This window comes from Laccaria bicolor, genomic scaffold (assembly GCF_000143565.1).
Source record: "Laccaria bicolor S238N-H82 LACBIscaffold_2 genomic scaffold, whole genome shotgun sequence".
NCBI classification, from domain to species: domain Eukaryota; kingdom Fungi; phylum Basidiomycota; class Agaricomycetes; order Agaricales; family Hydnangiaceae; genus Laccaria; species Laccaria bicolor.
This window is the reverse complement of record NW_001889873.1, coordinates 1,020,216-1,043,951: the sequence shown is the minus strand read 5'-3', so window position 1 is coordinate 1,043,951 and position 23,736 is coordinate 1,020,216. Positions and strand designations below refer to the sequence as shown.

Here is a 23,736-nt window from a genome sequence, read left to right as displayed (position 1 = left end):
GAACGTTGTTATGGACATGCACACTGGGTAAAATTCGCGCTCACGCTACACCAGTTTTCCGTTTCTTCAAGTCGCTAACCGCACAACCAAAGTCGTCATGGGAAGGTAACCTACATCCTCCAATTGTCTCTTCGCTTGGATGAATAGATAGGGCATCCCTGTGGATCTCGGGGGATATTGTGACATGGCGAATTCCGTACTCCGCGAAACAATGTTGCAGGATCTGTTCCGTTTTTTCCCATTGTTCAAGCGATGTTCCGACAGGCACACAGACGTGAAGGGACGCAAGTATCACCCTGGTCGGAAACAAATTAGCATGAAAGGTCAGAATACAACATATTGCGGAGCTTACGATTGTGAAAGATGCCATACGTGAATATCATGAACCGAAAGAACGCCAGGAATCTGTCGAATTTTCAAATTAGCGAGAGGGGAGGAGAGCATGGGAAGGAAGTGAGACTCGCAGCTATGAGATCCTCTTTTACTTTTGCCAAATCGAGATGCAATGGTGCTGCCTCTAGAAGAATTCGGCCTGACTTAAGAGCTTGGGAGAACTATGAATAAGATTTTGGGGAGGTTATATTCTGACCTACTCATCGGAATGGCGCTCCCAAATATGATTAAGCTGATCGCAATAGAGGCGGCTGGATCGGCATAGAAGCGATTTGGTGAGTCGAGCTTCCACAATATGAGAGATGCGATGATAACGCCAATATCTAGGTAAACCTTTTGAGTGTTCAGAAAAACATAGGGCTGGACAGCACACGTACTATTGACCGCGTCACCTATCAAATGGACCAATACACCAACCAAGCCTAGGTTATGTTGTGGAGCACTACCTGGTGGGTCGATAGTGTGATTGTGAGTCGCATGCTGCGAAAAAAAGTCAGTTTACTCGTTTTTTCCAACAAAGCGGAGAAGTCCTACGATATGATCAGGTAAGGGATTCTCCTCTATCAACTCGATGGCTTCCGAAGTGTGCCCATGGCTATGGCCATGATGATCTAGAATGGACGATACTCAATCAGCTTTGAGAAACTATTGTAGCATCGTGAAATTCACCGTGGACAACAATTGCAGACAAGATATTGAGGCCTAGACCAACGCAGCCGATCACTAGTACCAGCTTTGGCGAGGTGATCTTTTCTACGTGGACGAAACGCTCGACAGATTGAAGAAATATTGAGAGTGCCAGTGCCAGAAGGAAGACGCCATTGAAAAAGGCACCTATTGCGTCACCAAAACAGTCAGTCTCATTGTCAATGTCAGTAGAATTTTGTTCTTACCCACAAGTTCGGCACGATGGAAAGCGTATGTGAACTTGTGGGTCTGCGCAGGAGTTTTTTCGGAATGAAACAAAGTCATTGGAGAGTCGAACATACATGTTGACGATTTTCCTGCAGCTAAACCAGAACAGATTCATTAAGCAAAAAAGTTTATGAGAGGGCTGATAGAATGTGCATACATATGCAGCGACAAAAGCAATTGCACTAGCACGACCTTAAGTTCTGGTTTACATTTCGAAAGATGAAGACTCACTACGCGACAATATCCTGCGGAAGGGTGACGTCAACGGCCGAAAATAACAAAACAACCTTTCATATGATCGTGGCTCACATTAAGGTAATGGAACTGTAAAGTTGTGAAGTGGGGGTGAATCAACGTGGCGTAGCTCGACGCACCGCATCCGCAATTAATGCTAAACTCTTCGTGCGAAAGCCAACTGTATAAAACCTTCGTTAAGTATGAAGAGCCACTCGATGCAAGGTTGCCTGCCTGCTATTTCCGCAGCAAAGAAAAGGACGCTGATTCCCAGGACAATTCCTATGCGCGTTGTGTTCTTCATGATGCGGATGCACGAGATGAAGGCCAGAAGGGATGCAGAGGCCTGATCCAGATCCAACGGGTGGGCGAAGCAGAGGCGAGAATCACCAAATCCAAACAACACCCACAGTACACGTTTCGGGGTCTCACCCTGCTTGGAAAATTGTCAATGTTAGCCCAGGGTGAGATGAATCGATACAGCATATCCTCCAAAAGCGGTTGATAAACATGACAGGTTGAGAGGAGCTTATATAATTATGGTAAAGAGCTTATTAGAGTTGTCCTAACTCTACTGGACACATTGGTGCCTTAAAGTAAGTATTTACGGAAAGCTCTCTTTGGGCAATTTGCGGCAACATATATTTAAATTGCTCAAGTTCTGCGGTCGTAGAATGAGTGCTCACATACTGCAAAAATATTTTTGCGATGGATGATGATCCACCGAGAGTCCAGATTCATAACGAGAGCTGTAGCACTTCGTAGAGACGGGGGAAATCTAGGATGCACAGGAGTTTGAGCCTCTTGGAGAAGTCGTTTTTGAATCATCATATGCGAAAGAGACGGCGGCGGACTGCTGTCTGCTAAGCAGTGAAGGCAGGTAGGTCTGGCATAGTCTTGCAAGCAGAAGAATTTGAGAGCAGAACGAAAGACGCAGTCACTTTATCCAGAAGCCAGGAGAGGGCTTCAGATACGAAGTCTTGCTTACATGACGAAGGTCACTTGCGGGAGGCGATACGAACGAATCATTCTATTTGTTTTCGGTTGCCCACGGAGGACGTGAACAATATCTTTCCTCGGGAGACATAGTTTGCAAAACCAAGCCTCGAGTCCATCTCGTCGATTTTACTGAATGGCTCATGAGCTGGATATATGAGCTAATCAAGAAACCCACTGTTTTCGCATTTCACTCGCCCAAGTTATTTCCTTTAACTTTGGTGCATTCAATGATGCTCCAATGATTCCCAACACCACGGCCAACAAGGTCTCAAGGATGATCTGCGCAGCCATTTTAGTTGCTAATATGGTGGAGTCAGATGGGACATACATCGCTGGGGATGGGTCCTTCTGGCCGTTCAAGGGCTTTCAGGTGTGAAAGGTCTAACGCATTGATACAACGTTAGTTTATGACTTCCGTTGGCAGTAGGTAGTAAGAAACGGACGTTCATAAGTCGAAAATGCGGCTAGCCAGGTAGAGTGCGTTAAATGGACGGCTTGACATCTGCAAATATTGATTGTATCTCACCGTGAAAGACGGCAAACGTGGAGAATAGCAGGAGAATGCGACCTAGCATTTCAGCTGACCAACAACTTCAATGGGTAGGCAACTTCAAGGGGTAGGCAACAAGCAAGGAACTGCAACAAACGTCACCACGCGCGTCCACGTGGTCATCCTACCGTCTTAGCGCACATACCTTGACAGAGCAGTCACCCTCAACGGAGGCGGCAGCAATGGCATTTCCTATACCCGACCATCTTCCAAGGAGGGCAATCCCACAGGATATATCATCAAGTATTCTGTCAAAAATTGATGCGGCGACCTCGAAGACCTTGAATTCCACCTTAGCGGCGTCATGGCTGGCCGAACTCGACGAGACTATTACTTCTACCAAGGTCCGTGGGCTTGTGAAGAGAGAGTAAACTTGAACCTCACCGTCGCTCTTAATAACTTGTAGGAGCGTATTCATGACAGGATACAATCCGACTTGCCAAAATTCAAACACCAGCTCCAATCCTCACAGTCCATCGTTTCACGGTTGCAACACCTCACGGACAGCGTTGATACTCTCAATGATGTCCTTACAAATTCTGAGGTGTTCTTCGTACCATTGCAGACATGTCTCTCGTTTTAATTTCTTTCTTAGAGCGGGCTCATACCAAATCTAATGACCACCTTAACAAAACATTCTGCGTTGGCGCAGGAAACAGCCAATGCAGGAGTGACTTACGAAGCCCTTTATCACGCTCTTGAATGCCGAAATGGATACACCACCGTCACGTCTTTGACCCACTTAGGAAAGCTGCCCGATGCCGTTGCAGGCTGCGAAGGGTTGCAGAAGTTAATTGAAGGAGCTCCTGGATCGTTAAAGAAGGCTGCTGTGATGGAAGATGTAAAGGTGCGTGACCCGTTTCTTGTATCTCTCGCCCTTGGCTTAGTCGGTGTGTTCCAGCGGAAATTTGCTGCTGCGAGGTCTCGCATTGAGGAGCAGCTTAGCGACGCGTACTCTAGGAGTGTGATTGTTCTTCCTATGTCAATAACTGTGACTTCACCGATACAAGGTTTGGTTATATTGTTTCTATGCTGCTCCATTCGACCAATGCATGAAATTAGTGCGCCAATCTGATACATTGCTGTCGCTTTCTTCCATCCTCGCCTCACAATCGACGTCTTCGCTATCAAACCATCTGACGACTTTGAGGCGCGATCTAATTACGCATTTTGTCGATCACGTTCTTCAACAACCTTGTGGCATCTCTCTCCATTCCAGCCCCACGGAACAGAAGGTCACATTGATACCTGCCCCTGAACGGCGGTCGACACGTCTCGAAAACCTATCCACAGTCTTTGACTTTTTATCGTCACATGTACTACCACATCTCCCCATCTCACAATCACCGCAATTTCTACTTTCCTTGTGCAAACCCGTCACACGAAGCATCCTCGACCACCTAATCATCTCATCTCTCCCCTCTTCGTTTGGACTACTACCTTCTTTTCTGGAACTTCTAAAACATGCAGTCGCGTTTGAGGACAAATTCATAGTTGGCCTTCTTCAAGGCGACAGACATGACCGAGCAATCAAAACATGGTCTGATGGGGTGTGTGGTCATTACGAACGACACCGACGGGTTGAAATTTTGGAGAGCGCCCGATCAATGGCTATTGACCCTATAGATCTTACTGACACGTTTCAGGCAGAGATTGCTCTCGTTCCAGAGTCACCTCCTCCAATCGTAAACCAACCCGACGGAGATTTTGAACAGGACGCGTGGGGTTTCGAGGATGAAGAGTCGGTGGGGCCGGAAGGAACTGGTGCTTCAAATGATGTTGAAAATGGCTGGGGTTTTGACGACGACGTTGAGCCAGATGTAGAGGAGTCAGCCAACTCAGAGCTACTGCCAATACCCGACGCACTCCCAGCAGAAACGGGACACATGAATGGTGACGAGGAGTCAGATCCTGCAGATGCATGGGGTTGGAACGACGAGGAATCTCTCCCTCCTGAAGAAGAGTATGTATGGGATCCATGGTCTGACCCCCCAGAATCTAGTACGCTCCCCGATCCACCTAAACCTGTGTCCGCCCCACCTAAGGCTGCTACGCGCTTGGAGAAGCAAGCCGCTAAGCACAAGAAACCTCTCAACGGGAATTCCTTTACAAAATCACCACCGATGCCATCTTCAACACTACCTCCTCCCCAGCACGCCGTCCCTCCAACCTCAGAACTCCAAAAATCTGTTAAACCCCCTACGCCACACGTTGCACCGAAACATCAAACACCCAACCATGCAAAACCCCCAATACCCAAAGAAACATACATCGTTTCCGGCCGTTTAAAGCGACTTGTTCGGAGGGTAGAGGATGTGATAAATGAGGGCAAACAGTTCGCTGCTTCGAGCCTCTTCTCCACGTCGCAGGGTTCCTCGCCGCCAGGCACGATACTCTTCCAGTCGGCATCATCAATATTGGAACTGTATCAAGCATTGTATCCCGTTAAGTTCAGGAAAGAGGTTGAGTCCCCCGAGCGTAGCATGCGGTATTCGAACGACTGCTTTTACCTGAGCGAGCAAATTGGGAAGCTTGAAAAGGAGGCAATTGGCCAACCCTTGCTGATGGAGCGGTTAAACGAATGTAGTCGGCATCTGAAGGTCATAAGCGACAGCTGGTTTTATGACACTATCGTGAGTTTTGTCCTCCCTAGGTCTGCAGTACTTCCTCTGACCTCGACGTTCTCTGAGAACCGGCACTGTCAGGCTCTTGATGAGGTCTTGGTGAAAGGCGCCCAGGCATTTGCCTATACTGGTGAACAAGATCGATACGATGAATGCGAAACCGCTGTTAATGACACCCTGAGAAATGTCAAGCAACTCGCGTCAAAGCTACAGGTTTTTCCCTGTTAGTTTCAAAAACATAATGCATCGACTAATTGACGTTCACAGCGCGTCCTTCCTCAGAGCAAATTCTACATTGCTTTGGGTTTAGTGACGGATGCAGCCCTGTCTCGTGTCCTTCGAGATATAATAGCACTGCCAGATATTCCTGAAGTGGAATCGCACCGATTGAGCGAACTGTGCCGAATATTGAATTCCCTAGAGGGAATTTTCAGTGAAGATCCCACTCAGGTTTGTGGCTAAAATCGTTTCAGTGCCTTTACGTGGCTAACGAACCACCCCTTCAGCCATCATTTGTTGTTGCATACGTCCCGTCGTGGCTCAAGTTTTCCTACCTCTCAGAGCTTCTGGTGCTTATGCTCGTTTTCTTTTTCACTGGACACGGGCTGACAGCTAGGATAGGAAGCTTCTCTGGCCGATATCACATACCTGTTTGAGCAGGGCGCGTTGGTTGACTTCGAGGTCGACGAATTAGTCCGGCTCGTCCGCGCACTATTTGCTGACACTCCGTTACGAAGCAACACCATCAATAAGCTTCTCGGTGGCCATCCAATCTCGTCGGGTTAAGCATCGGGTTGGATGGGATGGATCGCATTCCGTATATCATACTTCAGAGGGTATATTTTTGGTATATTTGATTGTCAGAAGCCATTGGAATGGCATGATGAGATGATAATAGGCTGAATACCATTCGAACGAAGGTTACTTGGCGGCAGAGTCACCTGCCTTTTTGTCGGTGTATGACTTCAATCTACTTGAGCTGTCAGAAGTCAGCGCCGAAAGTAAACTAAATGTCACTGACCGCTTGTAATCGCGCTCTGCCTTTGCCTCTGCGTTCAACTTTTTAGACTTGTCACTGCCCCCATCTTCATCCGTTCCGCCAGACTTCTTTTTATCCTTCCCCTTTTTCTTCTTACCATATGAGCCAGCAGCCTTTTCCATAGCCAAGAACTCCTTGATTGACGGCAATGCGGAGCTTGCTAACGGAACGAGGCGTGTCGGTTGTTGTTCTTCCTCTTCACCCTCAGGTGGCAAGGAATGAGACGTCGGCGGTTCAGTTGGGTTCTGTTGTAGTGACTCCGGGGGATTCGTGGAGGGCGTAGGTTCTGGCTCGTCGGTTCCTATCCACCTACGGTGCATATTGGGAACTTCAGCTTCTTGAGGTGTATCCACGTCGTTCGATTTCTTTGGATTGTCATCGTCGTCGTCATCGTCAGACTCAAGACCAATGCCCTCGTATTCGCCGACATCGGCAAAAATGTTGAAATCTTCCTCAAGAGGTTCAGGCTCGGGTACGGCGGGAGGCAACGTTTCGAGTGCTTTCGACGGCACCGGTGGGGGGAGCATAGAACCTTTCTCGGTCGCGTCTACACCTGTGCCATTGACGGCTTTCGACCCGTCCTCCACTTTCCGTTTCTTCTTCTTCCGTTCGCCATCTTTTCCCTCCGTTTCCACTTTCTTCTTCTTCTTCTTTTTGGGATCTCCATCACCAATCGGTTTAAAACCAATGGGTTTAAACTTCCCCTTCTGCTTCGCCTCCTCCAACAATCGACTCTCCTCTTCGGCCGGTTTTGACGAACTGGCGTCTTCCGTTGGTTTTGATCCCCTCTTTTCCTTCAGCTCTCGTATAATATCCTCCCTAGTACGTTTCTTCGGAACGGTAGAAGGCGCTCCTGAGGATGCCGCCAAAAAGGCCTCTTCCAATGTCTCGTCATCCTCCGCTGAATTCAACGACCTTGCCTTGTTCTGTTCCAGAAGCGCGAAGTCAAGACCCTTCACTAAAATTGTGTGGTCCCCGTCTCCCCCAAGGTACTGCCTCTGAGCCTCAACCTACGTAAACTGGGATGAGATGGCGATATGTCATAAGTATAAAGTCCACACCTCATCCTTGTCTTCAGCGTCCGCCGCCCGCTTCTCAAAGTCTTCCAACACTGCCTCAATCTAAATTATCAATAAGTATTATACCATGTAAAGGGGAACGAAAGAAAATTTGCCTGTGCATAATCATTTCCTTCACCACCGCGACGTTCCGCGGCACGGTCACGGTATTTGGCGTCTGACTGTTTCTTGACCTTCCTAGGTTTGAATGCGGGCTTAGAGGCGTCTATAGTCTTCCTTGAGCAAATATGAGGCCGAGAAACGACTTGGAGAGTGATGAACGCACGGCTTGGTACCTGCTGCCTGAGCGAGAAGTGAGCTTCGAGAACTAAGGCTGCTTGAGGCCCCTCCAGGTGTTTCCAATAGACGGCGAAAAGAATCCTAGAAGAGATGAGAATTTGATAAATATGATGACATTTGGACTTGCTTGATCCATTGGTGTAATTGGTGATCTTGAGGTGTACTTCGTTGAAGTGAAAGGGCGTGGCGGTGCCCTTCATCATACACTGACTTGGGAAGCAAACACTTCACTCGACTGACATTTCATGAAGTAAAAGATATTTTGTGAGGGGAAGTATAATACATGTAGGGGACCCATTTATTTCAACCTTGACATTACTTCTTGCTTTCAATATTGCCAGACTTCTTGTACTTCTATGGACGAATCAGCGAAAATGACTTTCTTCAAACAACATAATTACACACCTTTTGCTCATCTTTATTTAATTTCTAAAAAGGGGGGGAAGAAGAAGGTAAGAAGACGGAAACGTGAAAGGATGGTATCGACCATAGCAAACAACGACAGACGCAGAGGGATGGAAGGAGGTGGTATCGTAAGCAAGTTGTACGCAGGAAGAATTACAACGGAGGCCGGGACGGCTGTATAGATTTATGAACAATGGAGTAAGTTGATGATTGTAGATGTACTTGAAAGAAAGAAAAACAGAAAGCTGAAAACGAGAACGTGTACGGCTGGGCGGCCAGGGTGACGAGCTTGTCTTGCTCGGTTCTGTCCATGCAGGTGTGATCATTGCTTTCGCAGTCCATCGGTCCTTCAAGTGAGGCACTCTTAGGAGTAGTGGTTCGTACGATGAGGGTGAGTTCAAGGAAAATGGGCGGTAACGACGGTGAAAGAGAACAATAGCAGGGTCATCCACTCTATTATGCAGCGCTATAGAGGAACAAATTGTTCGTAGCAGCAATCTGGAACAAAAATAGCATGAGAACCAACGTCATAACCCTGTGAACAAACAAAGACTTACGGCAATGGTGTTTTCCCGAGGATGCCAACTTGCATGCAAGATCTTCTTGTTAAAATCAAGGGTATCCAGCTGCATCGCATCTCTCAAACCACCCGGCCTCGGGCCATTCTTCGCTCCTCCCTTGGCGCCGGGTAATGGCCCTCCGATCTTTTTCGCCTTGAATGCGGATTTGTCTGCTTGCAGCACAACATCACTTAAAGTGTCGGTATCGTATATCCGGAAGTAGTTGTGGTAAGAGCCCGTCAGCACATGTCTGAAAGAAGGAAGTTCCAAAATCAGGTCAAGATCTCAGATAAGATAAATGAAGTGACCGCGAAGAGCGAAAAAGGAAACAAAAAAATCCACTTACTTATCGTCACCGCCCCAAACACACTCGAATTTGTCGAAAATGCAGTCATTTTCGTAGAGATCGCATAGCTTACCGCGTAAGTGATCGTGGATTGGGATCGTCTTCACTGGTCGTGATTCCATGTTGACATCCCAGATCTTCAACGACAGGTAGTCACGCGCCAGGATATAGCGACCGTCATGGCTGAACTTGACATCCGAGATGGAGGAGATAATTTCTGAAAAGAATGAGCGTGTTGTCGGATCTTCTTCCTCTTCAAAGCCTGTGCAATCCATCGATTCAAGGGGTGGATTAGATAGGAAATCATCATGACGCACATTTGGCATGTCGGTCACAGAGCGCCGAGTCACGCATATCTGCGAGTTTGATGTTGCTTTTTGAGCTCGAATACATAAAGAGATTGCATTGCGTTGGGTGGAATTCGGTAGCGGTGATGACCTCTGTCAATTCCTCCATATTCACGGGTTTAATGTCGACGATATCTGATAAAATGCAAGCCATCAGCACACAATTGATATAACGGCACGGCGTGGGGTCGTGACTTACTAAAGCTCTGGTCGCTAATATTGAGGTTCCAAAGATTGATCCGCAGATCGTCCGCTGAGATGTATGTTTCCTGGTCGGAGTTGACGGAGATGGAGTGTATGTGGTATGCATGAGCATTGGAGTAGACTTTCCGGGGAACAGCTGCTATGATGTTGTCCTGTGCTGTCATACGGGGGAGCCTCAAATGACTGGGCGCTGAAGGTGGTGGTAATTGACGCTGGCCATCGAAATGGTTTGATTCAGTTACTACCCGCAGGGACTTCTCGAACACTTTCCACAGCTTAATTGTTTTGTCTATAAGCGGTGGTCAGACGGCTTCGCAAGAGAACAATATCGACACAGATACCATTTGTTGATAGCAAAAAGTGAGCAGCATTCTGCCGTCTGCACCACTTGATCTTGTTTATCTTCTCCTCGATTTCCAGAGACTTCAGGTAATCGAATTCTGGCTCATGTGATTGGAATTCAGTGTAAAACTTGTACTCGCAGCCCTTTTTCTGGAATCACGATGGAAAGTCAGGACGTGTGTGTGGAAGACAAAAGGGGCGAAAAATGGATCAATGGGATTGATGTGGCATTGTGAACAACACGAAAACAAAAAGACGAACCATTTCATTCCGCTCGAAGAGAACGACGCGCCCCCCCTTGTCTCCAGTCGCAAGGTAATTGCCTGTGGAGTCGAATTCGACGGTGGAAATGATGTCGGCTACAATCGCACAATAACTAATTAGTCTGAAAGTCTGAGATGATGGTGCAAAGGGACCATCGGATAGGGTGTGGCGAGAGACATAGATCGGGGACGAACCTTCTGTAATGTCTTCAACTTCGCCCTTGTCGCCGAAGCACTGGGCAAATCGCCATCCTCCTGAGCCCGAAGGATCTTCCATTGAGTCTGGGTGGTTGGTCACGTTGAGATAATGGATTGGGTTATGTGCTTGAGTGATTTAGCGATTTGAAAGCCGAGAATTCTGATGATTTTCGTGGCTATCTGACAGCAGCGGATTGCAGAGAACTGAATGGACGTGGTGGACAGGGATGAGGATGGCGTGTATGATGCGAGGACGACAGGAAGATACTCGTGACTCTGTGACAGATTGTGACATTGTGAGTTTCCACCAACGTCCGACATTTCCCTCAACAATACAACACCATGATTGCCCCCATTACCGGAAAGCTCAGGAAACGCTTCTGGCTCGACGTTGGCTGTGCTATGGGCCTAGGAGTCACCGCAGGATACGCGTACTGGTCAGTGTTTTGTACTTGCCGCTTTCTTCATAAACTCACCCCGTGGCAGGTATGGAGTCCACCTCAAAGCTCGTGAGTTGCCATCGACAAGGTCGTCCAAGTATCGTCCTTCATCATTGCTTTTTTAGTCGAACGCCAGGAGAACTTTTACATTAAACTTGAGAGGGACCGCGTCAAGGCACAGAGCTCTTAGGGAGAAGGAGGAGACCATGGGGCATTTGTAAAATCCCAACTGCCGAGCTCTAAAAATTAGATTCCAACCACGTTTGCGAAGTATAATAAGGATAAATCCAATGCATGCTGAAATAAAATAACGTCATGAGTTACCAAGGACACCTAGTCGCCTGAGCTCCTCGCAGCTTGGTACCACCTCCTTCTCTATCTCTTCTACTTTTTTCCAGTCCGTGCCTATACCAAAGATACCAACCTCCGCCTCTTTCAGCCGCTCCTTCCGATTCACACCGTGTTGACATTGAGCATACAGGTCTTGAGTGTATATCCGGTCCACACCATCTTCGAATTTGGCGAGCGCAGACCCTCTCTTCTTGCCCCTTCCTCTCTTCTTGCCCTCATCCACTTTTTCACCAACCTTACCGTCACCGCCCTTCCCCTCGTCCGCCACCTTGCCAATCTTCACACCGTCCTTGGCCAATTCCGCTCCGATCATCGGATGAGAGGAGAATTCGCCAGGGTTAACATAGTACGGAACCCCAAGACCTCCCGTCTCCATTTTAGCATTGTATCTCGGAGTACCCGTGAACGAAAACCGTGGGTCCGGCACGGGCGGTGTTGAGAACAGATTTGGAAGGGCGGAGAGTAGGGAAAATCCAAAGAGAAGGAGCAACGGCAGAAGTTGGATAAGCACTGATCGCGGTTCTGTGTCGGCACGATTGTTCGCTTGCCGTGGGGTGGTTCTGAAGGTGTGCGTCCGGAAACCACCGTTACCGAATGACGTCGTGAAGACTAACCCAAGTCAGCTCCTGTCGTATGTAAAAGTCAAAGCACCTACCTGCCGGCCCACCTCCAAATCCACCACCCCCTCCTCCGCCAAAGAACATATTAAACAAGTCCTCCGGACTCAATTCGCCATCACCGTTACCAAACGGTGATGTAGCGAAGCCTGACGACCTCGAGCGCATGCCACCAGATCGATCCTCTGGATCAGACCCACTACGGTCATATATAGCACGTTTTTGTGAATCTGCAAAGCTGCTGAGAGACTTAATAAATAGAATGGAGTCGCCAAGAAGTACCTGACAGCACTTGGAAAGCTTTTGAAACCACTGAAATAAATCTGCACTAAATATTCGGTCATCAGAGGAGAAAAGAATATTAACGCACATTTAAAAGCTTCGTCTGCGCCAGGAGCCCCATTCTTATCAGGATGGAGAGCTAGTGCCAGCTGTAATGATTTTGAGTGGTCTGTCTGGCACATAGATATGGCAACCATGCCTACCTTCCTGTAAGCCTTCTTAATATCAGCTTCGTCACAGTCCTTCGATACCGCCAGGATCTCATAGTACTCGGTAACCTTGCAAGCGCGTACCCTCTTGACTACCGTATGTTGCTCGTGGGTATATTCCCGCTTCTCGCCTCCCATCCCACCAGCAGTTCCATTAGTGTTTGCACTCTGAGCACTGCGGTGCTTCATCCCGGCAGCAGAGGGATGTTCCTCTGCCTGTGACTTGGCTGTGGAAGTAGAAGATGAAGAAGAAGCAGCAGCACTGTCGATGGCGGCTAGTAACTTGTCGGCCTGGGAAGTTTCGAAGAGAGCCTTTGATTTTTGGCAAAACTTGCGTGCTGATTGAAGATTACCGGAGTCGTAGTGCTTTTGAGCGATAGAGAGGCAGCGGAGAGCCTCGTCCTTATTACTCTCCATGCTGCTAATGTGTAAAGACGTGGAGGTACCAAAAATAATGATTACAATATAGGTTAGGGTCTGTTTGTAACTCCAATGTCAGAACAAGAAGAGCCAGAAGAGCTTGCTCGTTTTAGAGCAGAATGGCTAGCAGAATTACAAAAACACGACGCCCCTCGAATTCAACAAATTCAACTAGGACCACCAACCAGCGCCCCTGCTACCCTTGCGTCCGCTCTAGACTTATACCGCAGAGCTGTTCAACACGAACAACGCGGCGAGCTCGATGACGCTCTGCGCTCCTATCGCCAGGCTTTCCATCTGGTGCTCACATTCTCGTCTTTTCCATATGCACCAATCTCATCCATTACAGGATCCCAATGTAGACCAGGCGTATAATCGCGAGGAAACGTTGGCAGCCCAGAAACAAGCAGGCCAGTCTGCTAAAGCCAATCAAGTCGACGAGCTCGCCTCGCGCGTTGAGAAATCCTTGTCACTGAAATCCGTCACCAAGGGCAAAGAAATCGTCGTCACTGGGACTTTGTCGACGGTCATCAGATCTTTCCCCCAAAATTTGCGTTTTGAACCGGAAAACGAGAACGAACCTGTCTTGTTAAACAGGCTTCCTGATGAGCTTCTGGTCCTCATCATCAGAAACTTGGATCATACATCTGTGGAACGTTTCGCGGCTGTAAACCGCAAGGCACGCATATTGAGTCTGGATTCTGTCATCTGGAGGTACGCAGATCTTTCCCATCGTTCGCACAAATTAAATTTGCTTTTAGGGAATTTATTAGAGCGGTCTACAAGCCGCCACAAGTGCCAGACGTAGATGCGATGATTCCTGTCATCGAGCGTCATCTCTCTGATTATCGACGCGTGTACATTGAACATCCGCGTGTGCGTCTTGACGGTGTCTACATTGCCATTTGCCATTATGTGTATGCATCCACGTCTTTGCACCATTTTTTGCGCCGTTGACAACAAACCAGGCGCCCTGGGTTGAGCGAAAATCATTGGGTCAACGCAAGTGGCTACTCAAATCTGGTCAAGTTCTCTAATCTGATGGCTCCTTGTAGATAAGCCACCTCATCACCTACCACCGCTACCTGTAAGCAATACCTTTTACCGGTTCCAGAGAAAAATCATCCAAAGTTCCATTCAGGCGATTCTTCCCAAATGGCCAAGTCCTCTCCTTATTGGCAAATGAAGAACACAGTCCCAAGCATATAGTACCGATCCTCAAACCAACTCTCCGCATGAAAGTAAGTATGCCTCGTTTGTCTTCCGACGCAGGATAGTGGAATGTTACACCCAGGGCCTCTTGCATGGAACTTGGTACCTCTCAGGAACCACGGTATACCTCACAGATCTCATGGATTCAAGCGGCCGTTCCTCGCTACCCATCTCCAGGGACCAGCTTCCATTGATTCCATTGACAAGTTCAAGTTCTTCCGAGAATGATAACACTCGCTATGTTTTTGACATGACGCTGAAACTCCGTTCGCGTCCCCTTGGGCGTTGGAACATCCTCGACATGAAGTCATACGCTTCCGTCAATTTGGAGACGGGGGACAACGAACCCGTGGCGTTGAAGCATGAGAGACCATTTTGGTTCTCAAAAGTACGCTCCTACGCGCCGTAAGATCAGATTCGTAAGTACGTGTTGGCTGCGAATACAGGAGTGTTGATTATATCTCAGATACATATCTCATCGTTGTTATAGAGGGCTCTAAATACCAAATATAGGAATAACGAAATTATGCAAAAATATTGTCGCTCAGTATGCGACATATGCGACGCAGAGCAATGGGAAGCCAGCATACAGCCCAAGCCAGAAGGTTACATTCCCCATGAGCTTGTTCTGTTTGATAGCGGGGATTCGACTGATGAGTATCATCGGAATTTGGACAATCTGGAGCAGGAAAAGGTACATCCTATCGGCGTAAACTTGAGTATCGACACGTCAAGAAAGAGCGAGGGCATTTACCTGATTTTCCGCGTCACCACGACCATCACCAGTTCGTGGACACATGCACTCAGTAGGAATGTTACGAGCATGGCTGAGGTCTTTGAGAGGCGGTAGCTCAGGATTGTAGGAGCGTATACGTGACGCAACAAGAAGCCATGTACTGGCTTGTTCCACTTCCGGGAGAACTCGTCCCAAGAGGTCGAGTTCCACCTATTGCCCATCGAAACTGGTCAGTTACGTTGTCCAAAAAATGTAGAAAGACCTGAGCAGGGCTTAATCATTGAAGACATACTATAAAATAACCGGAGTTAGTTGCGCAAAAAACAACAGAGGATAAGCGTACCCAATCTTCATAAAATTGTCTGTCTGCGAAACTTTTTCAAAATCAGTCAATTTCTTCGATCTCCAAAGGAGCCAGTATCATCCACTCACTACGAAAGTTCCGCAAAACCATTACATATGCATTCTGTTACAGGCGTAAATCAGCCTTCATTTTCTAGCGGAGGGGCTACAGAGAAGGCTTACCAAAGATGATGTAGAAGAGCAACAGGTAAGCAATCATAAAAGGGAGGGCAAGATCAAGTAATGCACGGGCGAAAGATTCGTCCGCAGTCGGCGTGTATGGGAGAATAAAACTCTCCGTCACGCTGTACAGAAGGGCAAAAGTCCCAAAGGTGGCCACCTACGCAAAAAGTCTACCAGTGAGACAGATTTGAACGGGTAATGTTGTCCATCGCGCACCGTCTTTTCGAAAACATATAAAGGCCGGATACTGATGTCGTCGTTCAGCCTGATTTAGCACAGAAAAGCCGGAGTGAGCCAAACGCACCGCTCCGTTCTTGGATATTCCAGCTCATAAACGAGTGTAGGGATCAGCTGGTAAACAGCGAAATTCTTCCAACTGATGTTATTCGGCCAAGTCACATACTGAGGCCCCATACTCGTGAGTTCTGTCTGAAGCTCAGAGTATTCCTTTGCAAGCGCTGCAATCTCGTTATTAGGATGGTTCACGAGAGGATGGGGCGCAATCGTTTGAGGGGGTTCGTTTGAGACGACAAAAGTGGCGGGTTCTGAGTTTTGCGACGCCTCTGCGTCTGCATTCCCCATGCCCTCGCTAGCGCCGCTGCGATAGGATTGGGCAACCACGGCCGCAAGGCGCTTACGCAGCGCGTTGGCGGTGCTAGCATCCACATATGAACTTGACGAACCTTCTGGAAGGGACGGAGTACCGTTGGCTGGAGTGCTATGCGTACTGTCAGTATATGATGCGGGAATCGCGTTCGCCAGGTCCTGTTCTGCTTGTCTGGTTTTTGCATCGTCGAGGGCCTTTTCCCAGCCACCCACGGGCTTTGTCGCTTCCTGGAGTTGGCTGAAAACGCACTTGGAATGGTTGTGCACTATTTGAAGGTGGCCGTTCATGGTAGCATAAGAGTGCATTTTCATGATCATAACCTGTACTGAGATGAGATTCATCTTCTATAATCTCTGAAGCGTAATATGAACGCACCAGAGAGTGTAAAGTTAGGAAACCCGATTGGACCCATGGCCATTTCCTATAATTTGCATGAGCCGCAGTGAGCATGGAAAGGCAGCCGTATTTACCGATTGAAAGTCCATGTAATAGCAGAAAACAGAATTACCGATTGGATAACGTGTTGCAAAATCAGCCCCGTCCAATAGTATTGTATCCGGCCTTTCTTGAGCATAATCGCAAATGGCACGCAAAGCCCAGTGCTCAAAACAAGGACAGCATCGCTCAGCGCAAGGGTGATGGCGTCTTGCGAGAACATGGTCGCAAAGTGAAGATTCAATGGCCGTCCACTTGCTTCGATGCTTCGCACATAAGTTTGGATGGTGAAGATAAAAATGGAGATCCAAAAAAGTGAGAAAAAGCCCTGCAAGGAGTCGGATGAGTAAAGATGGCAGAGACATTAGGATGACGGCGTACGTACTCGGAACTCATTGGTGATGGACGTCTCATTGCCGATGTCGAAGACGGACTTGCGGGGGGCGAAGGTGATGAGGGCGCGCAGCTTCTTTGACGACTTTGAGCGGTAGGGCTTGGACACGTAGAGCGTGCCAGTCGACGTTTCAAATCCTTCGTCGGCCCTCCGCGGAAGGGGACGGTCCTCTCTCAGACAGGCTGAGGCCATTTATAGGGATGTGCGTATCCAGAGATTTCAAGCACGGGCGTAACAGTCCATGTGCACGATTACGTCACTAATACTGTCCAGCTTATACGCTCTTACGGATGGGGTGAGGAACCTGGGCCATACACGCACCCAAGACCAACCCAAGACGCACCGCTCTAGGGCTCGATGCAAAGCAACGACGAGACAACGGAAGAAGGGAAAAGAAGTGGAAAAAAAACGCAAATCGAGTGAAATCACGACTGCCAGTGTACTGGTCGATCTTCCAGAGGGGTGGAAGGAGAAGCTTGTCGCACTCGGGCCTGACTCCCTTGCCAAGGTTCTTGCAGAACTTGCCAACGACGGGCAGATCACTGCCTCTCAAATAAAGAAAGCAAGACACAACCTGCCATCGTTCTCGTCCGCAAAATGGAGTGACCTTGCACCCCAATTCAATCTTGGCCCTAATCTTTCAGACATCAATTTTGACAAATTCTACATTCCTTCTTTTTTCCTCCCACCTTCTTTTCATGAACCTGCTGCCGAGACGGCGTGGTGCATTCAAGATGTGTACCAAGAACGACCTGAGCAGTTGAGAGAACAAGCGCGAGTTAGAGTCTTTGACGCGGTATGTCCAACTGTCAAAGAATGTTTTCTCGTGCTCACTTTACACCAAGTATCTCATACCCATCGTCTCTTTATTCCATGGTCGGGTTGTTAATACACCGGAACACCCAATGGCATCAACAGCTTACTCTAGCGGAGGTGAGGTTGAGCACGAGGTGGGTCTATTGCTCAATCTTTGCCACCGACTCTCTGACAGAGACTTGATACAGCTGTTCATGATTGGGGGTATTTTGTTCTTCGTAGTCGAATTAAAGCTACGATTACAAAAGGGCGACAACGTTGCGCAATTGTTTCTTGAGCTCCTCTGTAAGCCTGAATCCATGTTCTTGAGTTATGCTGAGCTTGCATACAGAGGCAGCTCAAATGAATAACGATGCAAAATTTGAAGGCCTGCGTGTTTATGGTTTACTTACCGACATGGAGTCGTTTCACTTTTATTCATATGATCCAACCGAAAAAAAGTTCGCTTTTGATGAGACGCTGCGGGCGAACACCACAAGAGAGCTTTTCATTGAGGATATGATAAATGGCATGTGGTTTTCCCATTCAGGTTTCTGAGGCTAAATTTCTTCCTTAGTGACGAATAAAGTATTCAGCGTTATCTTACATGCATACACTGAAGGCCTTCAGGCCATCGTCAAAAAGAGTCAGGAGAGGTCACCTGTGTCACATGTTAGTTTGTTGTTCTTTGACCTTATGGCGGAAATCTCTAATGCCACCCCAGATTGGTTCCTCGGTCATTCAGCAACGGAGGGGCGTTCGCACTGGTGACAATGTAAACCAGAAGGAAACAAATTGTGCTCATGACACTGATGGTTGCATAAGGCTTCTAGCTCAGGGACCGGTTTTGGTGCTCGTAGATCGACTGCAAACTGGGACACTGCCTTCGCCTTGGCCAATGAATGCATGGATAAGTTCAAGGAGCCAGTTAGTACTGTTGAAGAGGTTGAAAAACAGTCTTGCGACGCAATTGCATTACTGACAAAAAGGCATGTTCACAATGTTTTTCACTTCTACCAGGCCTAATGCTGTTCTAGTGTCCTGGCTATCCCACGAGTATCCCATTTTACAGGGGATAAAGAGCTGCCGAACAAAAATGAACTGAGGGAACTGGCTTGCCACATCGTCCGTCAAAAATATACGAAAGAGGTTGAACGACATGTCCGCGCAAGAGAAGCTGGTTAAAATGTTCTTATCGTAAGACTGTAATTGTAATTATACTTTGTTTTTGAGGTATTCCACACAGCTGAATAAATGTAAGCTGCATTGGACTCTTACCTTCATATTCCATTGATACTTTGAAGAGGACAAATATTGAATTGACATACTTAGAGAGTATTACAAACGTCGACTGGCACGCTCTACGTGTCCAAGCCCTACCGCTCAAGGTCGTCAAAGAAGCTGTGCGCTCTCATTACCTTCACCCCTCGCAAGTCCGTCTTCGACATCGGCAATGAGACGTCCATCACCAATGAGTTCCGAGTATGGACGCCGTTATCCCAATCTCTCCGCCACCTTCACTCATCCGACTCTACAGGGTTTTTCTCACTTTTTCAATTCTCCATTTTTATAACTTCCTGTGGAAAGGTAGTATCACGGAAAGGGCGCAGGGATTTGTTCGAGGAGATGGATATTCTAAAGGAATTATTGACCAATCTATACCATTCCAATAGCAGAGCTGATCATATCGGGTTCGCTTTACAAAAAATCATTCTTATAAACTTGAATCAACACCTCAAACAATGTCGAAACAAAGCAGAGGAAGATCTAATAACCAGTGGAGAAGGTAAGTATTCCTCTCTTACAAGGCCGACGAATTCTGGTCAGCAAACGACTTTGAAATCCTTGGAGCCTGCTATCAAGGGGGTCCTAGGATTAAAAAAATAGACCTGGGGTCGATTTTTTTATTAAGCCCTTACTGGCTTGACCTACCTACATCAGTAATTGAGCAAATCAGTTTCCACGGGTTTCTCAACCCTGGCAACCTCCGAAAACCACTAAAAACCTCGAAACATTGACAGCAAGATGCAAAAACGTAGACTCCTCTCCAAATTTCCCAGACTCCTCGCTTTGTACAAACAACCGCATTTGGTGCCGCCGCACGACGCGTCATACTTCATGGCGCGCCATTTTATTATATACTCCTACAAATATGGTACTTCTATATAATTTCTCTTTTCCCATCTTCAAATATGTCAGGGAACTACCGCTTTATATCTGCCGAACAAAAACGGCATCTCATTGTTACGAGGGTTGATAGGAAATGACATAGATGAGATGCTAGCGAATGCACGGAGTGGAGGTTGGTGGAGCGAGAACAGAATGTTTGCATCACTCACACCCGCTCATTTCCTAAAGCGGTTGTTTGTACAAAGCGAGGCGGAGTCTGGGAAATTTGGAGAGGTGTCTACGTTTTTGCATCTTGCTGGAAAAATATTAGACTCGAAACCAGTCGCCTCGGAGTAATCGCGATGTAAAATCTGAGGGAGAGGGTGTTTCTTTTTTGGGTAAGTAGGAAGGCGGTAATTACTCCTATGGCGACTGGTAGGACTTTATCATGATTTAGCATAGGGCTTTTTTAAGCTCCGACATTACCTATATATGGTAGCATTCCCCGCACACCTTCTTATGCACTCTACTATTTTGCTTTGTAGATCCACCAGAATCAGCCGAATTTCAGTAAAGTACCTCCTATTGACTTTTTGTATCGAAAAATACAAATAGGAAAAGAGCAAAGACTTTGTTACTAACGAAAGCTGGACTCGTCAATATGCATAGCAGGAAGGGGATATTGCTCCGTCTTGTGAACGGGGATCTGGAGAACTGTGGGAGCTGGGGGGATCTTGTCCTTCAAACGTTTACGGAGAGATGGGAAAGCTTCATATAGAATGTCTTGGATATGCGAAAGTTGTCCGGCCTTGACGCGCTGAGCTTCTTCACTAGTTGGGAGAAGATCTTTGGCCCCAAACTTGAGGACGGGAATGCGACAGTCACGGGAGGGTAAAAGTTCGAGTGGAAGTCCACCGAAATCAACGTCGTATAGTGGAAGGAGAGTCGCAGTAGTTCCGTTATCAAAATGATCCTTGGCGTCGTGACGCTGCTCGCTAACCTTGAAGGCAATGTTAAGATTGTCCCAGATGACCATGAACGCTCGTGACCGAGCAATCTCTCGCATCATCGTGAGACGTTCTCTTCCGAGCTGCTTGATCTTTGCGACGGCCTGAGTGTATGAGAACGTGACCCCTGCATGGTTGAGAACGTCGAAAACTGAGTGTGACGTGCCGCATGCAAGAAAATACATGCACATGGTTGTCGGAAAGTCGCTCGCGTGATCATTTCGTGCTTTTGCAAGCATACATAGCGTGGTGGCGAGAACCTGGGGGATATGTTTATGAGAAAGAAAGTAAAAAGCGAAGTATTGAACTTACAAGATCTGGGTGTTTGCGAGAAGGCTGATCTTGTGATGTGGATAGCATTCCACAAGCCTGTTGGAGTATCTGGAAGAGTGTGGGTGCAAGAATCTCAGCATCAGAGAGAACCTCTCGCAAAGAGATGTAAGATGTCAGAGACTGGTGTCCCTGGGGCAGGCTTGAAACACTGGGATAAAGAGTCGCACTCCGATGACACGAGCTGCCTTGCCGTGCTGAGAGCCCAATCATTTGCAACAGAAGGATGTCGGTCACGTATGAGATTCAAGAGGTCGTGTCCATGAAAGGTAAGTAGATTGGATACTTGAGAAGATCGGACAGGATGACGTGTAGTGAGTAGTTCGCGTAAGAAGTCGTGCATGGAGGGGAAGAGAGGGCGTAGGAGACTCCAGGCCTGTTCAACTCGGTCTGTCGCTTGTCCAGCCTCTATTTCAGCCCCTCGCGCAGCAGCAGCAGCTTTCTGTTCCTTTTCCTTCATAACCCGTGTCGGAGCTTGCTGGGCATACGATTCCCGCATGTTTTGAATATCCTGTGGGGTGAAATGGCGCCCATTTTTGGCGGACAAACGAGGCTTCTTGGGAGCAGAGCAGTCGATGAATTTCATAGGTTTCGCATTTACGGGAGTCGTGGGAGGGATATTCTCATCGTTTTCGTGTGATCGAGGTCGCTTTCGAGTGCTCATTGAGGGTGATAACGAGGACGCGTTTATCGCGTCGGACATTGTTCCCGTTATAGAAGTCAGCGGAGCTTGAAAATCTTCTGTGTTCAATCACGGTGAAGTCTTTCCAGACGTTACGGTAACTATTACAAACCACATATATCTCTACCCTAGTAATATCACCGTAACAGCTGGTGTCGAGACTAGAAAAATATCGAAACTTGGCAACCTATGTATCCTTTGGTGGAAACCCGCCGCCCAAATAGCGTAAGATATAGTAATACACGATCACTATGTAGTCCCTGACCGGAGAAACCCTTAGACTATTCCTTTTCGGGTTTCCGGACACCCCGGCAACTTCCAAAACCAGTAAAACCCGGAATCTATTGAGGATATACAAGAGACGACACATACACACGTAGCAACAACGACACATTCCCGATTTGGGCAGCCGGAGTTTTAATCCCCCTAACCACTCACCTAACCTTCTAATCTAACCGAGAACGCGCTACCGCGCAGAGAGAATATATCCCTAAACCTAACCATTAACCCTAACCTCCTAACCTTACCCTAACCTCCTAACCCTACCGAGAACGCGCTACCGCGCGGGGAGACCGAAGTAAGAGCGCGCTACTGCGCGAAAAAACACTAACCCTAACCAAACCCTAACACGAAGCCCTAACACTAACGGCAGCTATTCGGCATGTACTTCGGAGTGTCAAAAATATCAAATTTGATGGGAGATCAACGACACATCGTCATGTGCCTAGGTGTGTTGGGTGTCTCTTCTTGTCCGTCCTGGAATCTATTTTGCCATGTTGCTGATGTACCTACGTAATCAGGCACGTGTCCATATATGGTAAGATGACATCATCATTTTCATCACTTTGTCCAAGATGCCTCGCAAACCCAGTTTTGTGAATCTATTTCCTACCAAATGCAATGTAGATGATACTGGAATATAGGTGAGTGACTTGTAATTTTTATTGTATAGAACATATTTTAATGTTGGCAGATCTAAGTCTGTTGGCAAGTCTGGCTTATCCGAGTTTTGCAATTGGGCTGTGGTGTTTTACATAATTGGTATCAAGAACAACTTTCTAAACAACTTGCCAGTAACTTGTAAGTGATGTTTAGTGACTGTATTTCTTTGGTTGTGCCAGCTTCCATTTCTCCACCTTCAAGATGAGCTTTGTGACATTGACACTTGGTGGAGATTAGATAAGCTTGAAGAAATATTATATAATGCTTCAATATCATTGAATTCGGACTGATCTACATGCTTTGGAGTGCACTAGCACTACTAATTCGCAGGGGATGGCCTTCCAGGACTGTTTTTAGATCATTTTGTAGAGGGTTCCATATTTTTTTTTTCTCAGCCTGTGGCTGACCTACCTACCCAACCCCTGGTCGGACTTTGGAATCCTAGGACCCCCTTGCCTACTATCGTCGAGAAGTAGAAATTTTCTTGGCATACATACAGAACCCAAAGCTAAGAAAAATCGTAAACTTGATTAACAGCCAGGGTGTTCTGGGTTCCCTACTACGCGCCAAATAATTCCTTTAGCGCATGAGAGGAACTATTCTGGACTGGATGTCCGAATACTGAGGTGTTCATGTTGGCGAGCGACTGGGTGATTAAAAGATGCTCTCGACCTTTTGAGATGAACCGAAATACTATCGGGTTCCTCCTCTATGAACGTGGGTTGATAATCCCATACTGCAGTGATAGTTGGAGGACTGATTACCGACTTCTTGTAAGGCGTGTTAGAAATAACTCAGAGAATCAACGGGTTCTTCAACGGTGTTCTTCACGACGACCACAGATCTAAGGGTACAGATCTTGGATT

General features: G+C 47.4%; 11 protein-coding genes across 11 annotated transcripts; 4 read left to right on the top strand and 7 right to left on the bottom strand.

Moving 5' to 3' along the window:
- Positions 1 to 40: 40 nt before the first annotated feature.
- On the bottom strand, positions 41 to 1,846 carry CDF-A (CDF-like metal transporter; the record flags this gene model as incomplete). The annotated part of the gene is made up of 11 exons (XM_001874517.1): positions 41 to 296; positions 353 to 405; positions 465 to 544; positions 594 to 716; positions 771 to 873; positions 928 to 1,004; positions 1,063 to 1,227; positions 1,287 to 1,403; positions 1,466 to 1,490; positions 1,683 to 1,723; positions 1,777 to 1,846. The coding sequence occupies 11 exons, from the start codon at positions 1,844 to 1,846 to the stop codon at positions 41 to 43; spliced, it is 1,110 nt and encodes a 369-aa protein (XP_001874552.1).
- Positions 1,847 to 2,567: 721 nt separating this feature from the next.
- LACBIDRAFT_305316 (uncharacterized protein) lies at positions 2,568 to 2,871 on the bottom strand (the record flags this gene model as incomplete). Its single annotated transcript, XM_001874516.1, has 2 exons — positions 2,568 to 2,670; positions 2,717 to 2,871. The coding sequence occupies 2 exons, from the start codon at positions 2,869 to 2,871 to the stop codon at positions 2,568 to 2,570; spliced, it is 258 nt and encodes an 85-aa protein (XP_001874551.1).
- A 402-nt stretch (positions 2,872 to 3,273) lies between these two features.
- Positions 3,274 to 6,501, top strand: LACBIDRAFT_305315 (uncharacterized protein; the record flags this gene model as incomplete). The annotated part of the gene is made up of 9 exons (XM_001875100.1): positions 3,274 to 3,435; positions 3,498 to 3,635; positions 3,687 to 3,938; positions 3,993 to 4,101; positions 4,154 to 5,724; positions 5,782 to 5,928; positions 5,983 to 6,165; positions 6,222 to 6,284; positions 6,337 to 6,501. The coding sequence occupies 9 exons, from the start codon at positions 3,274 to 3,276 to the stop codon at positions 6,499 to 6,501; spliced, it is 2,790 nt and encodes a 929-aa protein (XP_001875135.1).
- Positions 6,502 to 6,636: 135 nt separating this feature from the next.
- LACBIDRAFT_305314 (uncharacterized protein) lies at positions 6,637 to 8,248 on the bottom strand (the record flags this gene model as incomplete). The annotated part of the gene is made up of 6 exons (XM_001874515.1): positions 6,637 to 6,685; positions 6,737 to 7,764; positions 7,816 to 7,875; positions 7,929 to 8,049; positions 8,099 to 8,193; positions 8,240 to 8,248. The coding sequence occupies 6 exons, from the start codon at positions 8,246 to 8,248 to the stop codon at positions 6,637 to 6,639; spliced, it is 1,362 nt and encodes a 453-aa protein (XP_001874550.1).
- Positions 8,249 to 8,359: 111 nt separating this feature from the next.
- Positions 8,360 to 11,006, bottom strand: LACBIDRAFT_171195 (uncharacterized protein). The gene is made up of 9 exons (XM_001874514.1): positions 10,775 to 11,006; positions 10,578 to 10,675; positions 10,316 to 10,466; positions 9,970 to 10,263; positions 9,741 to 9,905; positions 9,424 to 9,685; positions 9,075 to 9,327; positions 8,518 to 9,015; positions 8,360 to 8,466 (listed from the first exon to the last, which is right to left on the bottom strand). The coding sequence occupies exons 1-8, from the start codon at positions 10,854 to 10,856 to the stop codon at positions 8,974 to 8,976; spliced, it is 1,347 nt and encodes a 448-aa protein (XP_001874549.1). The 5' UTR covers positions 10,857 to 11,006; the 3' UTR covers positions 8,360 to 8,466; positions 8,518 to 8,973.
- Positions 11,007 to 11,545: 539 nt separating this feature from the next.
- On the bottom strand, positions 11,546 to 13,093 carry LACBIDRAFT_152282 (uncharacterized protein; the record flags this gene model as incomplete). Its single annotated transcript, XM_001874513.1, has 6 exons — positions 11,546 to 11,773; positions 11,852 to 12,177; positions 12,224 to 12,415; positions 12,468 to 12,497; positions 12,556 to 12,616; positions 12,671 to 13,093. Coding segments are annotated over 6 exons (1,260 nt in total), but the record flags the coding sequence as incomplete, so codon positions are not given.
- A 75-nt stretch (positions 13,094 to 13,168) lies between these two features.
- LACBIDRAFT_305309 (uncharacterized protein) lies at positions 13,169 to 14,717 on the top strand (the record flags this gene model as incomplete). Its single annotated transcript, XM_001875099.1, has 7 exons — positions 13,169 to 13,396; positions 13,446 to 13,810; positions 13,858 to 14,013; positions 14,065 to 14,098; positions 14,152 to 14,183; positions 14,238 to 14,337; positions 14,391 to 14,717. 7 exons carry the CDS (start codon positions 13,169 to 13,171, stop codon positions 14,715 to 14,717), a joined length of 1,242 nt encoding a protein of 413 aa, XP_001875134.1.
- Positions 14,687 to 17,197, bottom strand: LACBIDRAFT_188091 (uncharacterized protein; the record flags this gene model as incomplete). The annotated part of the gene is made up of 10 exons (XM_001874512.1): positions 14,687 to 15,009; positions 15,063 to 15,254; positions 15,389 to 15,418; positions 15,477 to 15,510; positions 15,570 to 15,726; positions 15,786 to 15,816; positions 15,874 to 16,496; positions 16,552 to 16,597; positions 16,647 to 16,939; positions 16,997 to 17,197. 10 exons carry the CDS (start codon positions 17,195 to 17,197, stop codon positions 14,853 to 14,855), a joined length of 1,764 nt encoding a protein of 587 aa, XP_001874547.1. The 3' UTR covers positions 14,687 to 14,852.
- Positions 17,198 to 17,246: 49 nt separating this feature from the next.
- LACBIDRAFT_305306 (uncharacterized protein) lies at positions 17,247 to 18,782 on the top strand (the record flags this gene model as incomplete). The annotated part of the gene is made up of 6 exons (XM_001875098.1): positions 17,247 to 17,801; positions 17,851 to 17,955; positions 18,010 to 18,106; positions 18,159 to 18,329; positions 18,378 to 18,472; positions 18,525 to 18,782. The coding sequence occupies 6 exons, from the start codon at positions 17,247 to 17,249 to the stop codon at positions 18,780 to 18,782; spliced, it is 1,281 nt and encodes a 426-aa protein (XP_001875133.1).
- A 1,596-nt stretch (positions 18,783 to 20,378) lies between these two features.
- Positions 20,379 to 21,949, bottom strand: LACBIDRAFT_321719 (uncharacterized protein; the record flags this gene model as incomplete). The annotated part of the gene is given in 4 exon segments (XM_001874511.1): positions 20,379 to 20,395; positions 20,552 to 21,176; positions 21,229 to 21,397; positions 21,417 to 21,949. 4 exon segments carry the CDS (start codon positions 21,947 to 21,949, stop codon positions 20,379 to 20,381), a joined length of 1,344 nt encoding a protein of 447 aa, XP_001874546.1.
- A 640-nt stretch (positions 21,950 to 22,589) lies between these two features.
- On the top strand, positions 22,590 to 23,346 carry LACBIDRAFT_321718 (uncharacterized protein; the record flags this gene model as incomplete). Its single annotated transcript, XM_001875097.1, has 5 exons — positions 22,590 to 22,656; positions 22,729 to 22,745; positions 22,835 to 22,851; positions 22,881 to 23,008; positions 23,201 to 23,346. 5 exons carry the CDS (start codon positions 22,590 to 22,592, stop codon positions 23,344 to 23,346), a joined length of 375 nt encoding a protein of 124 aa, XP_001875132.1.
- Between the last annotated feature and the right edge of the window lie 390 nt (positions 23,347 to 23,736).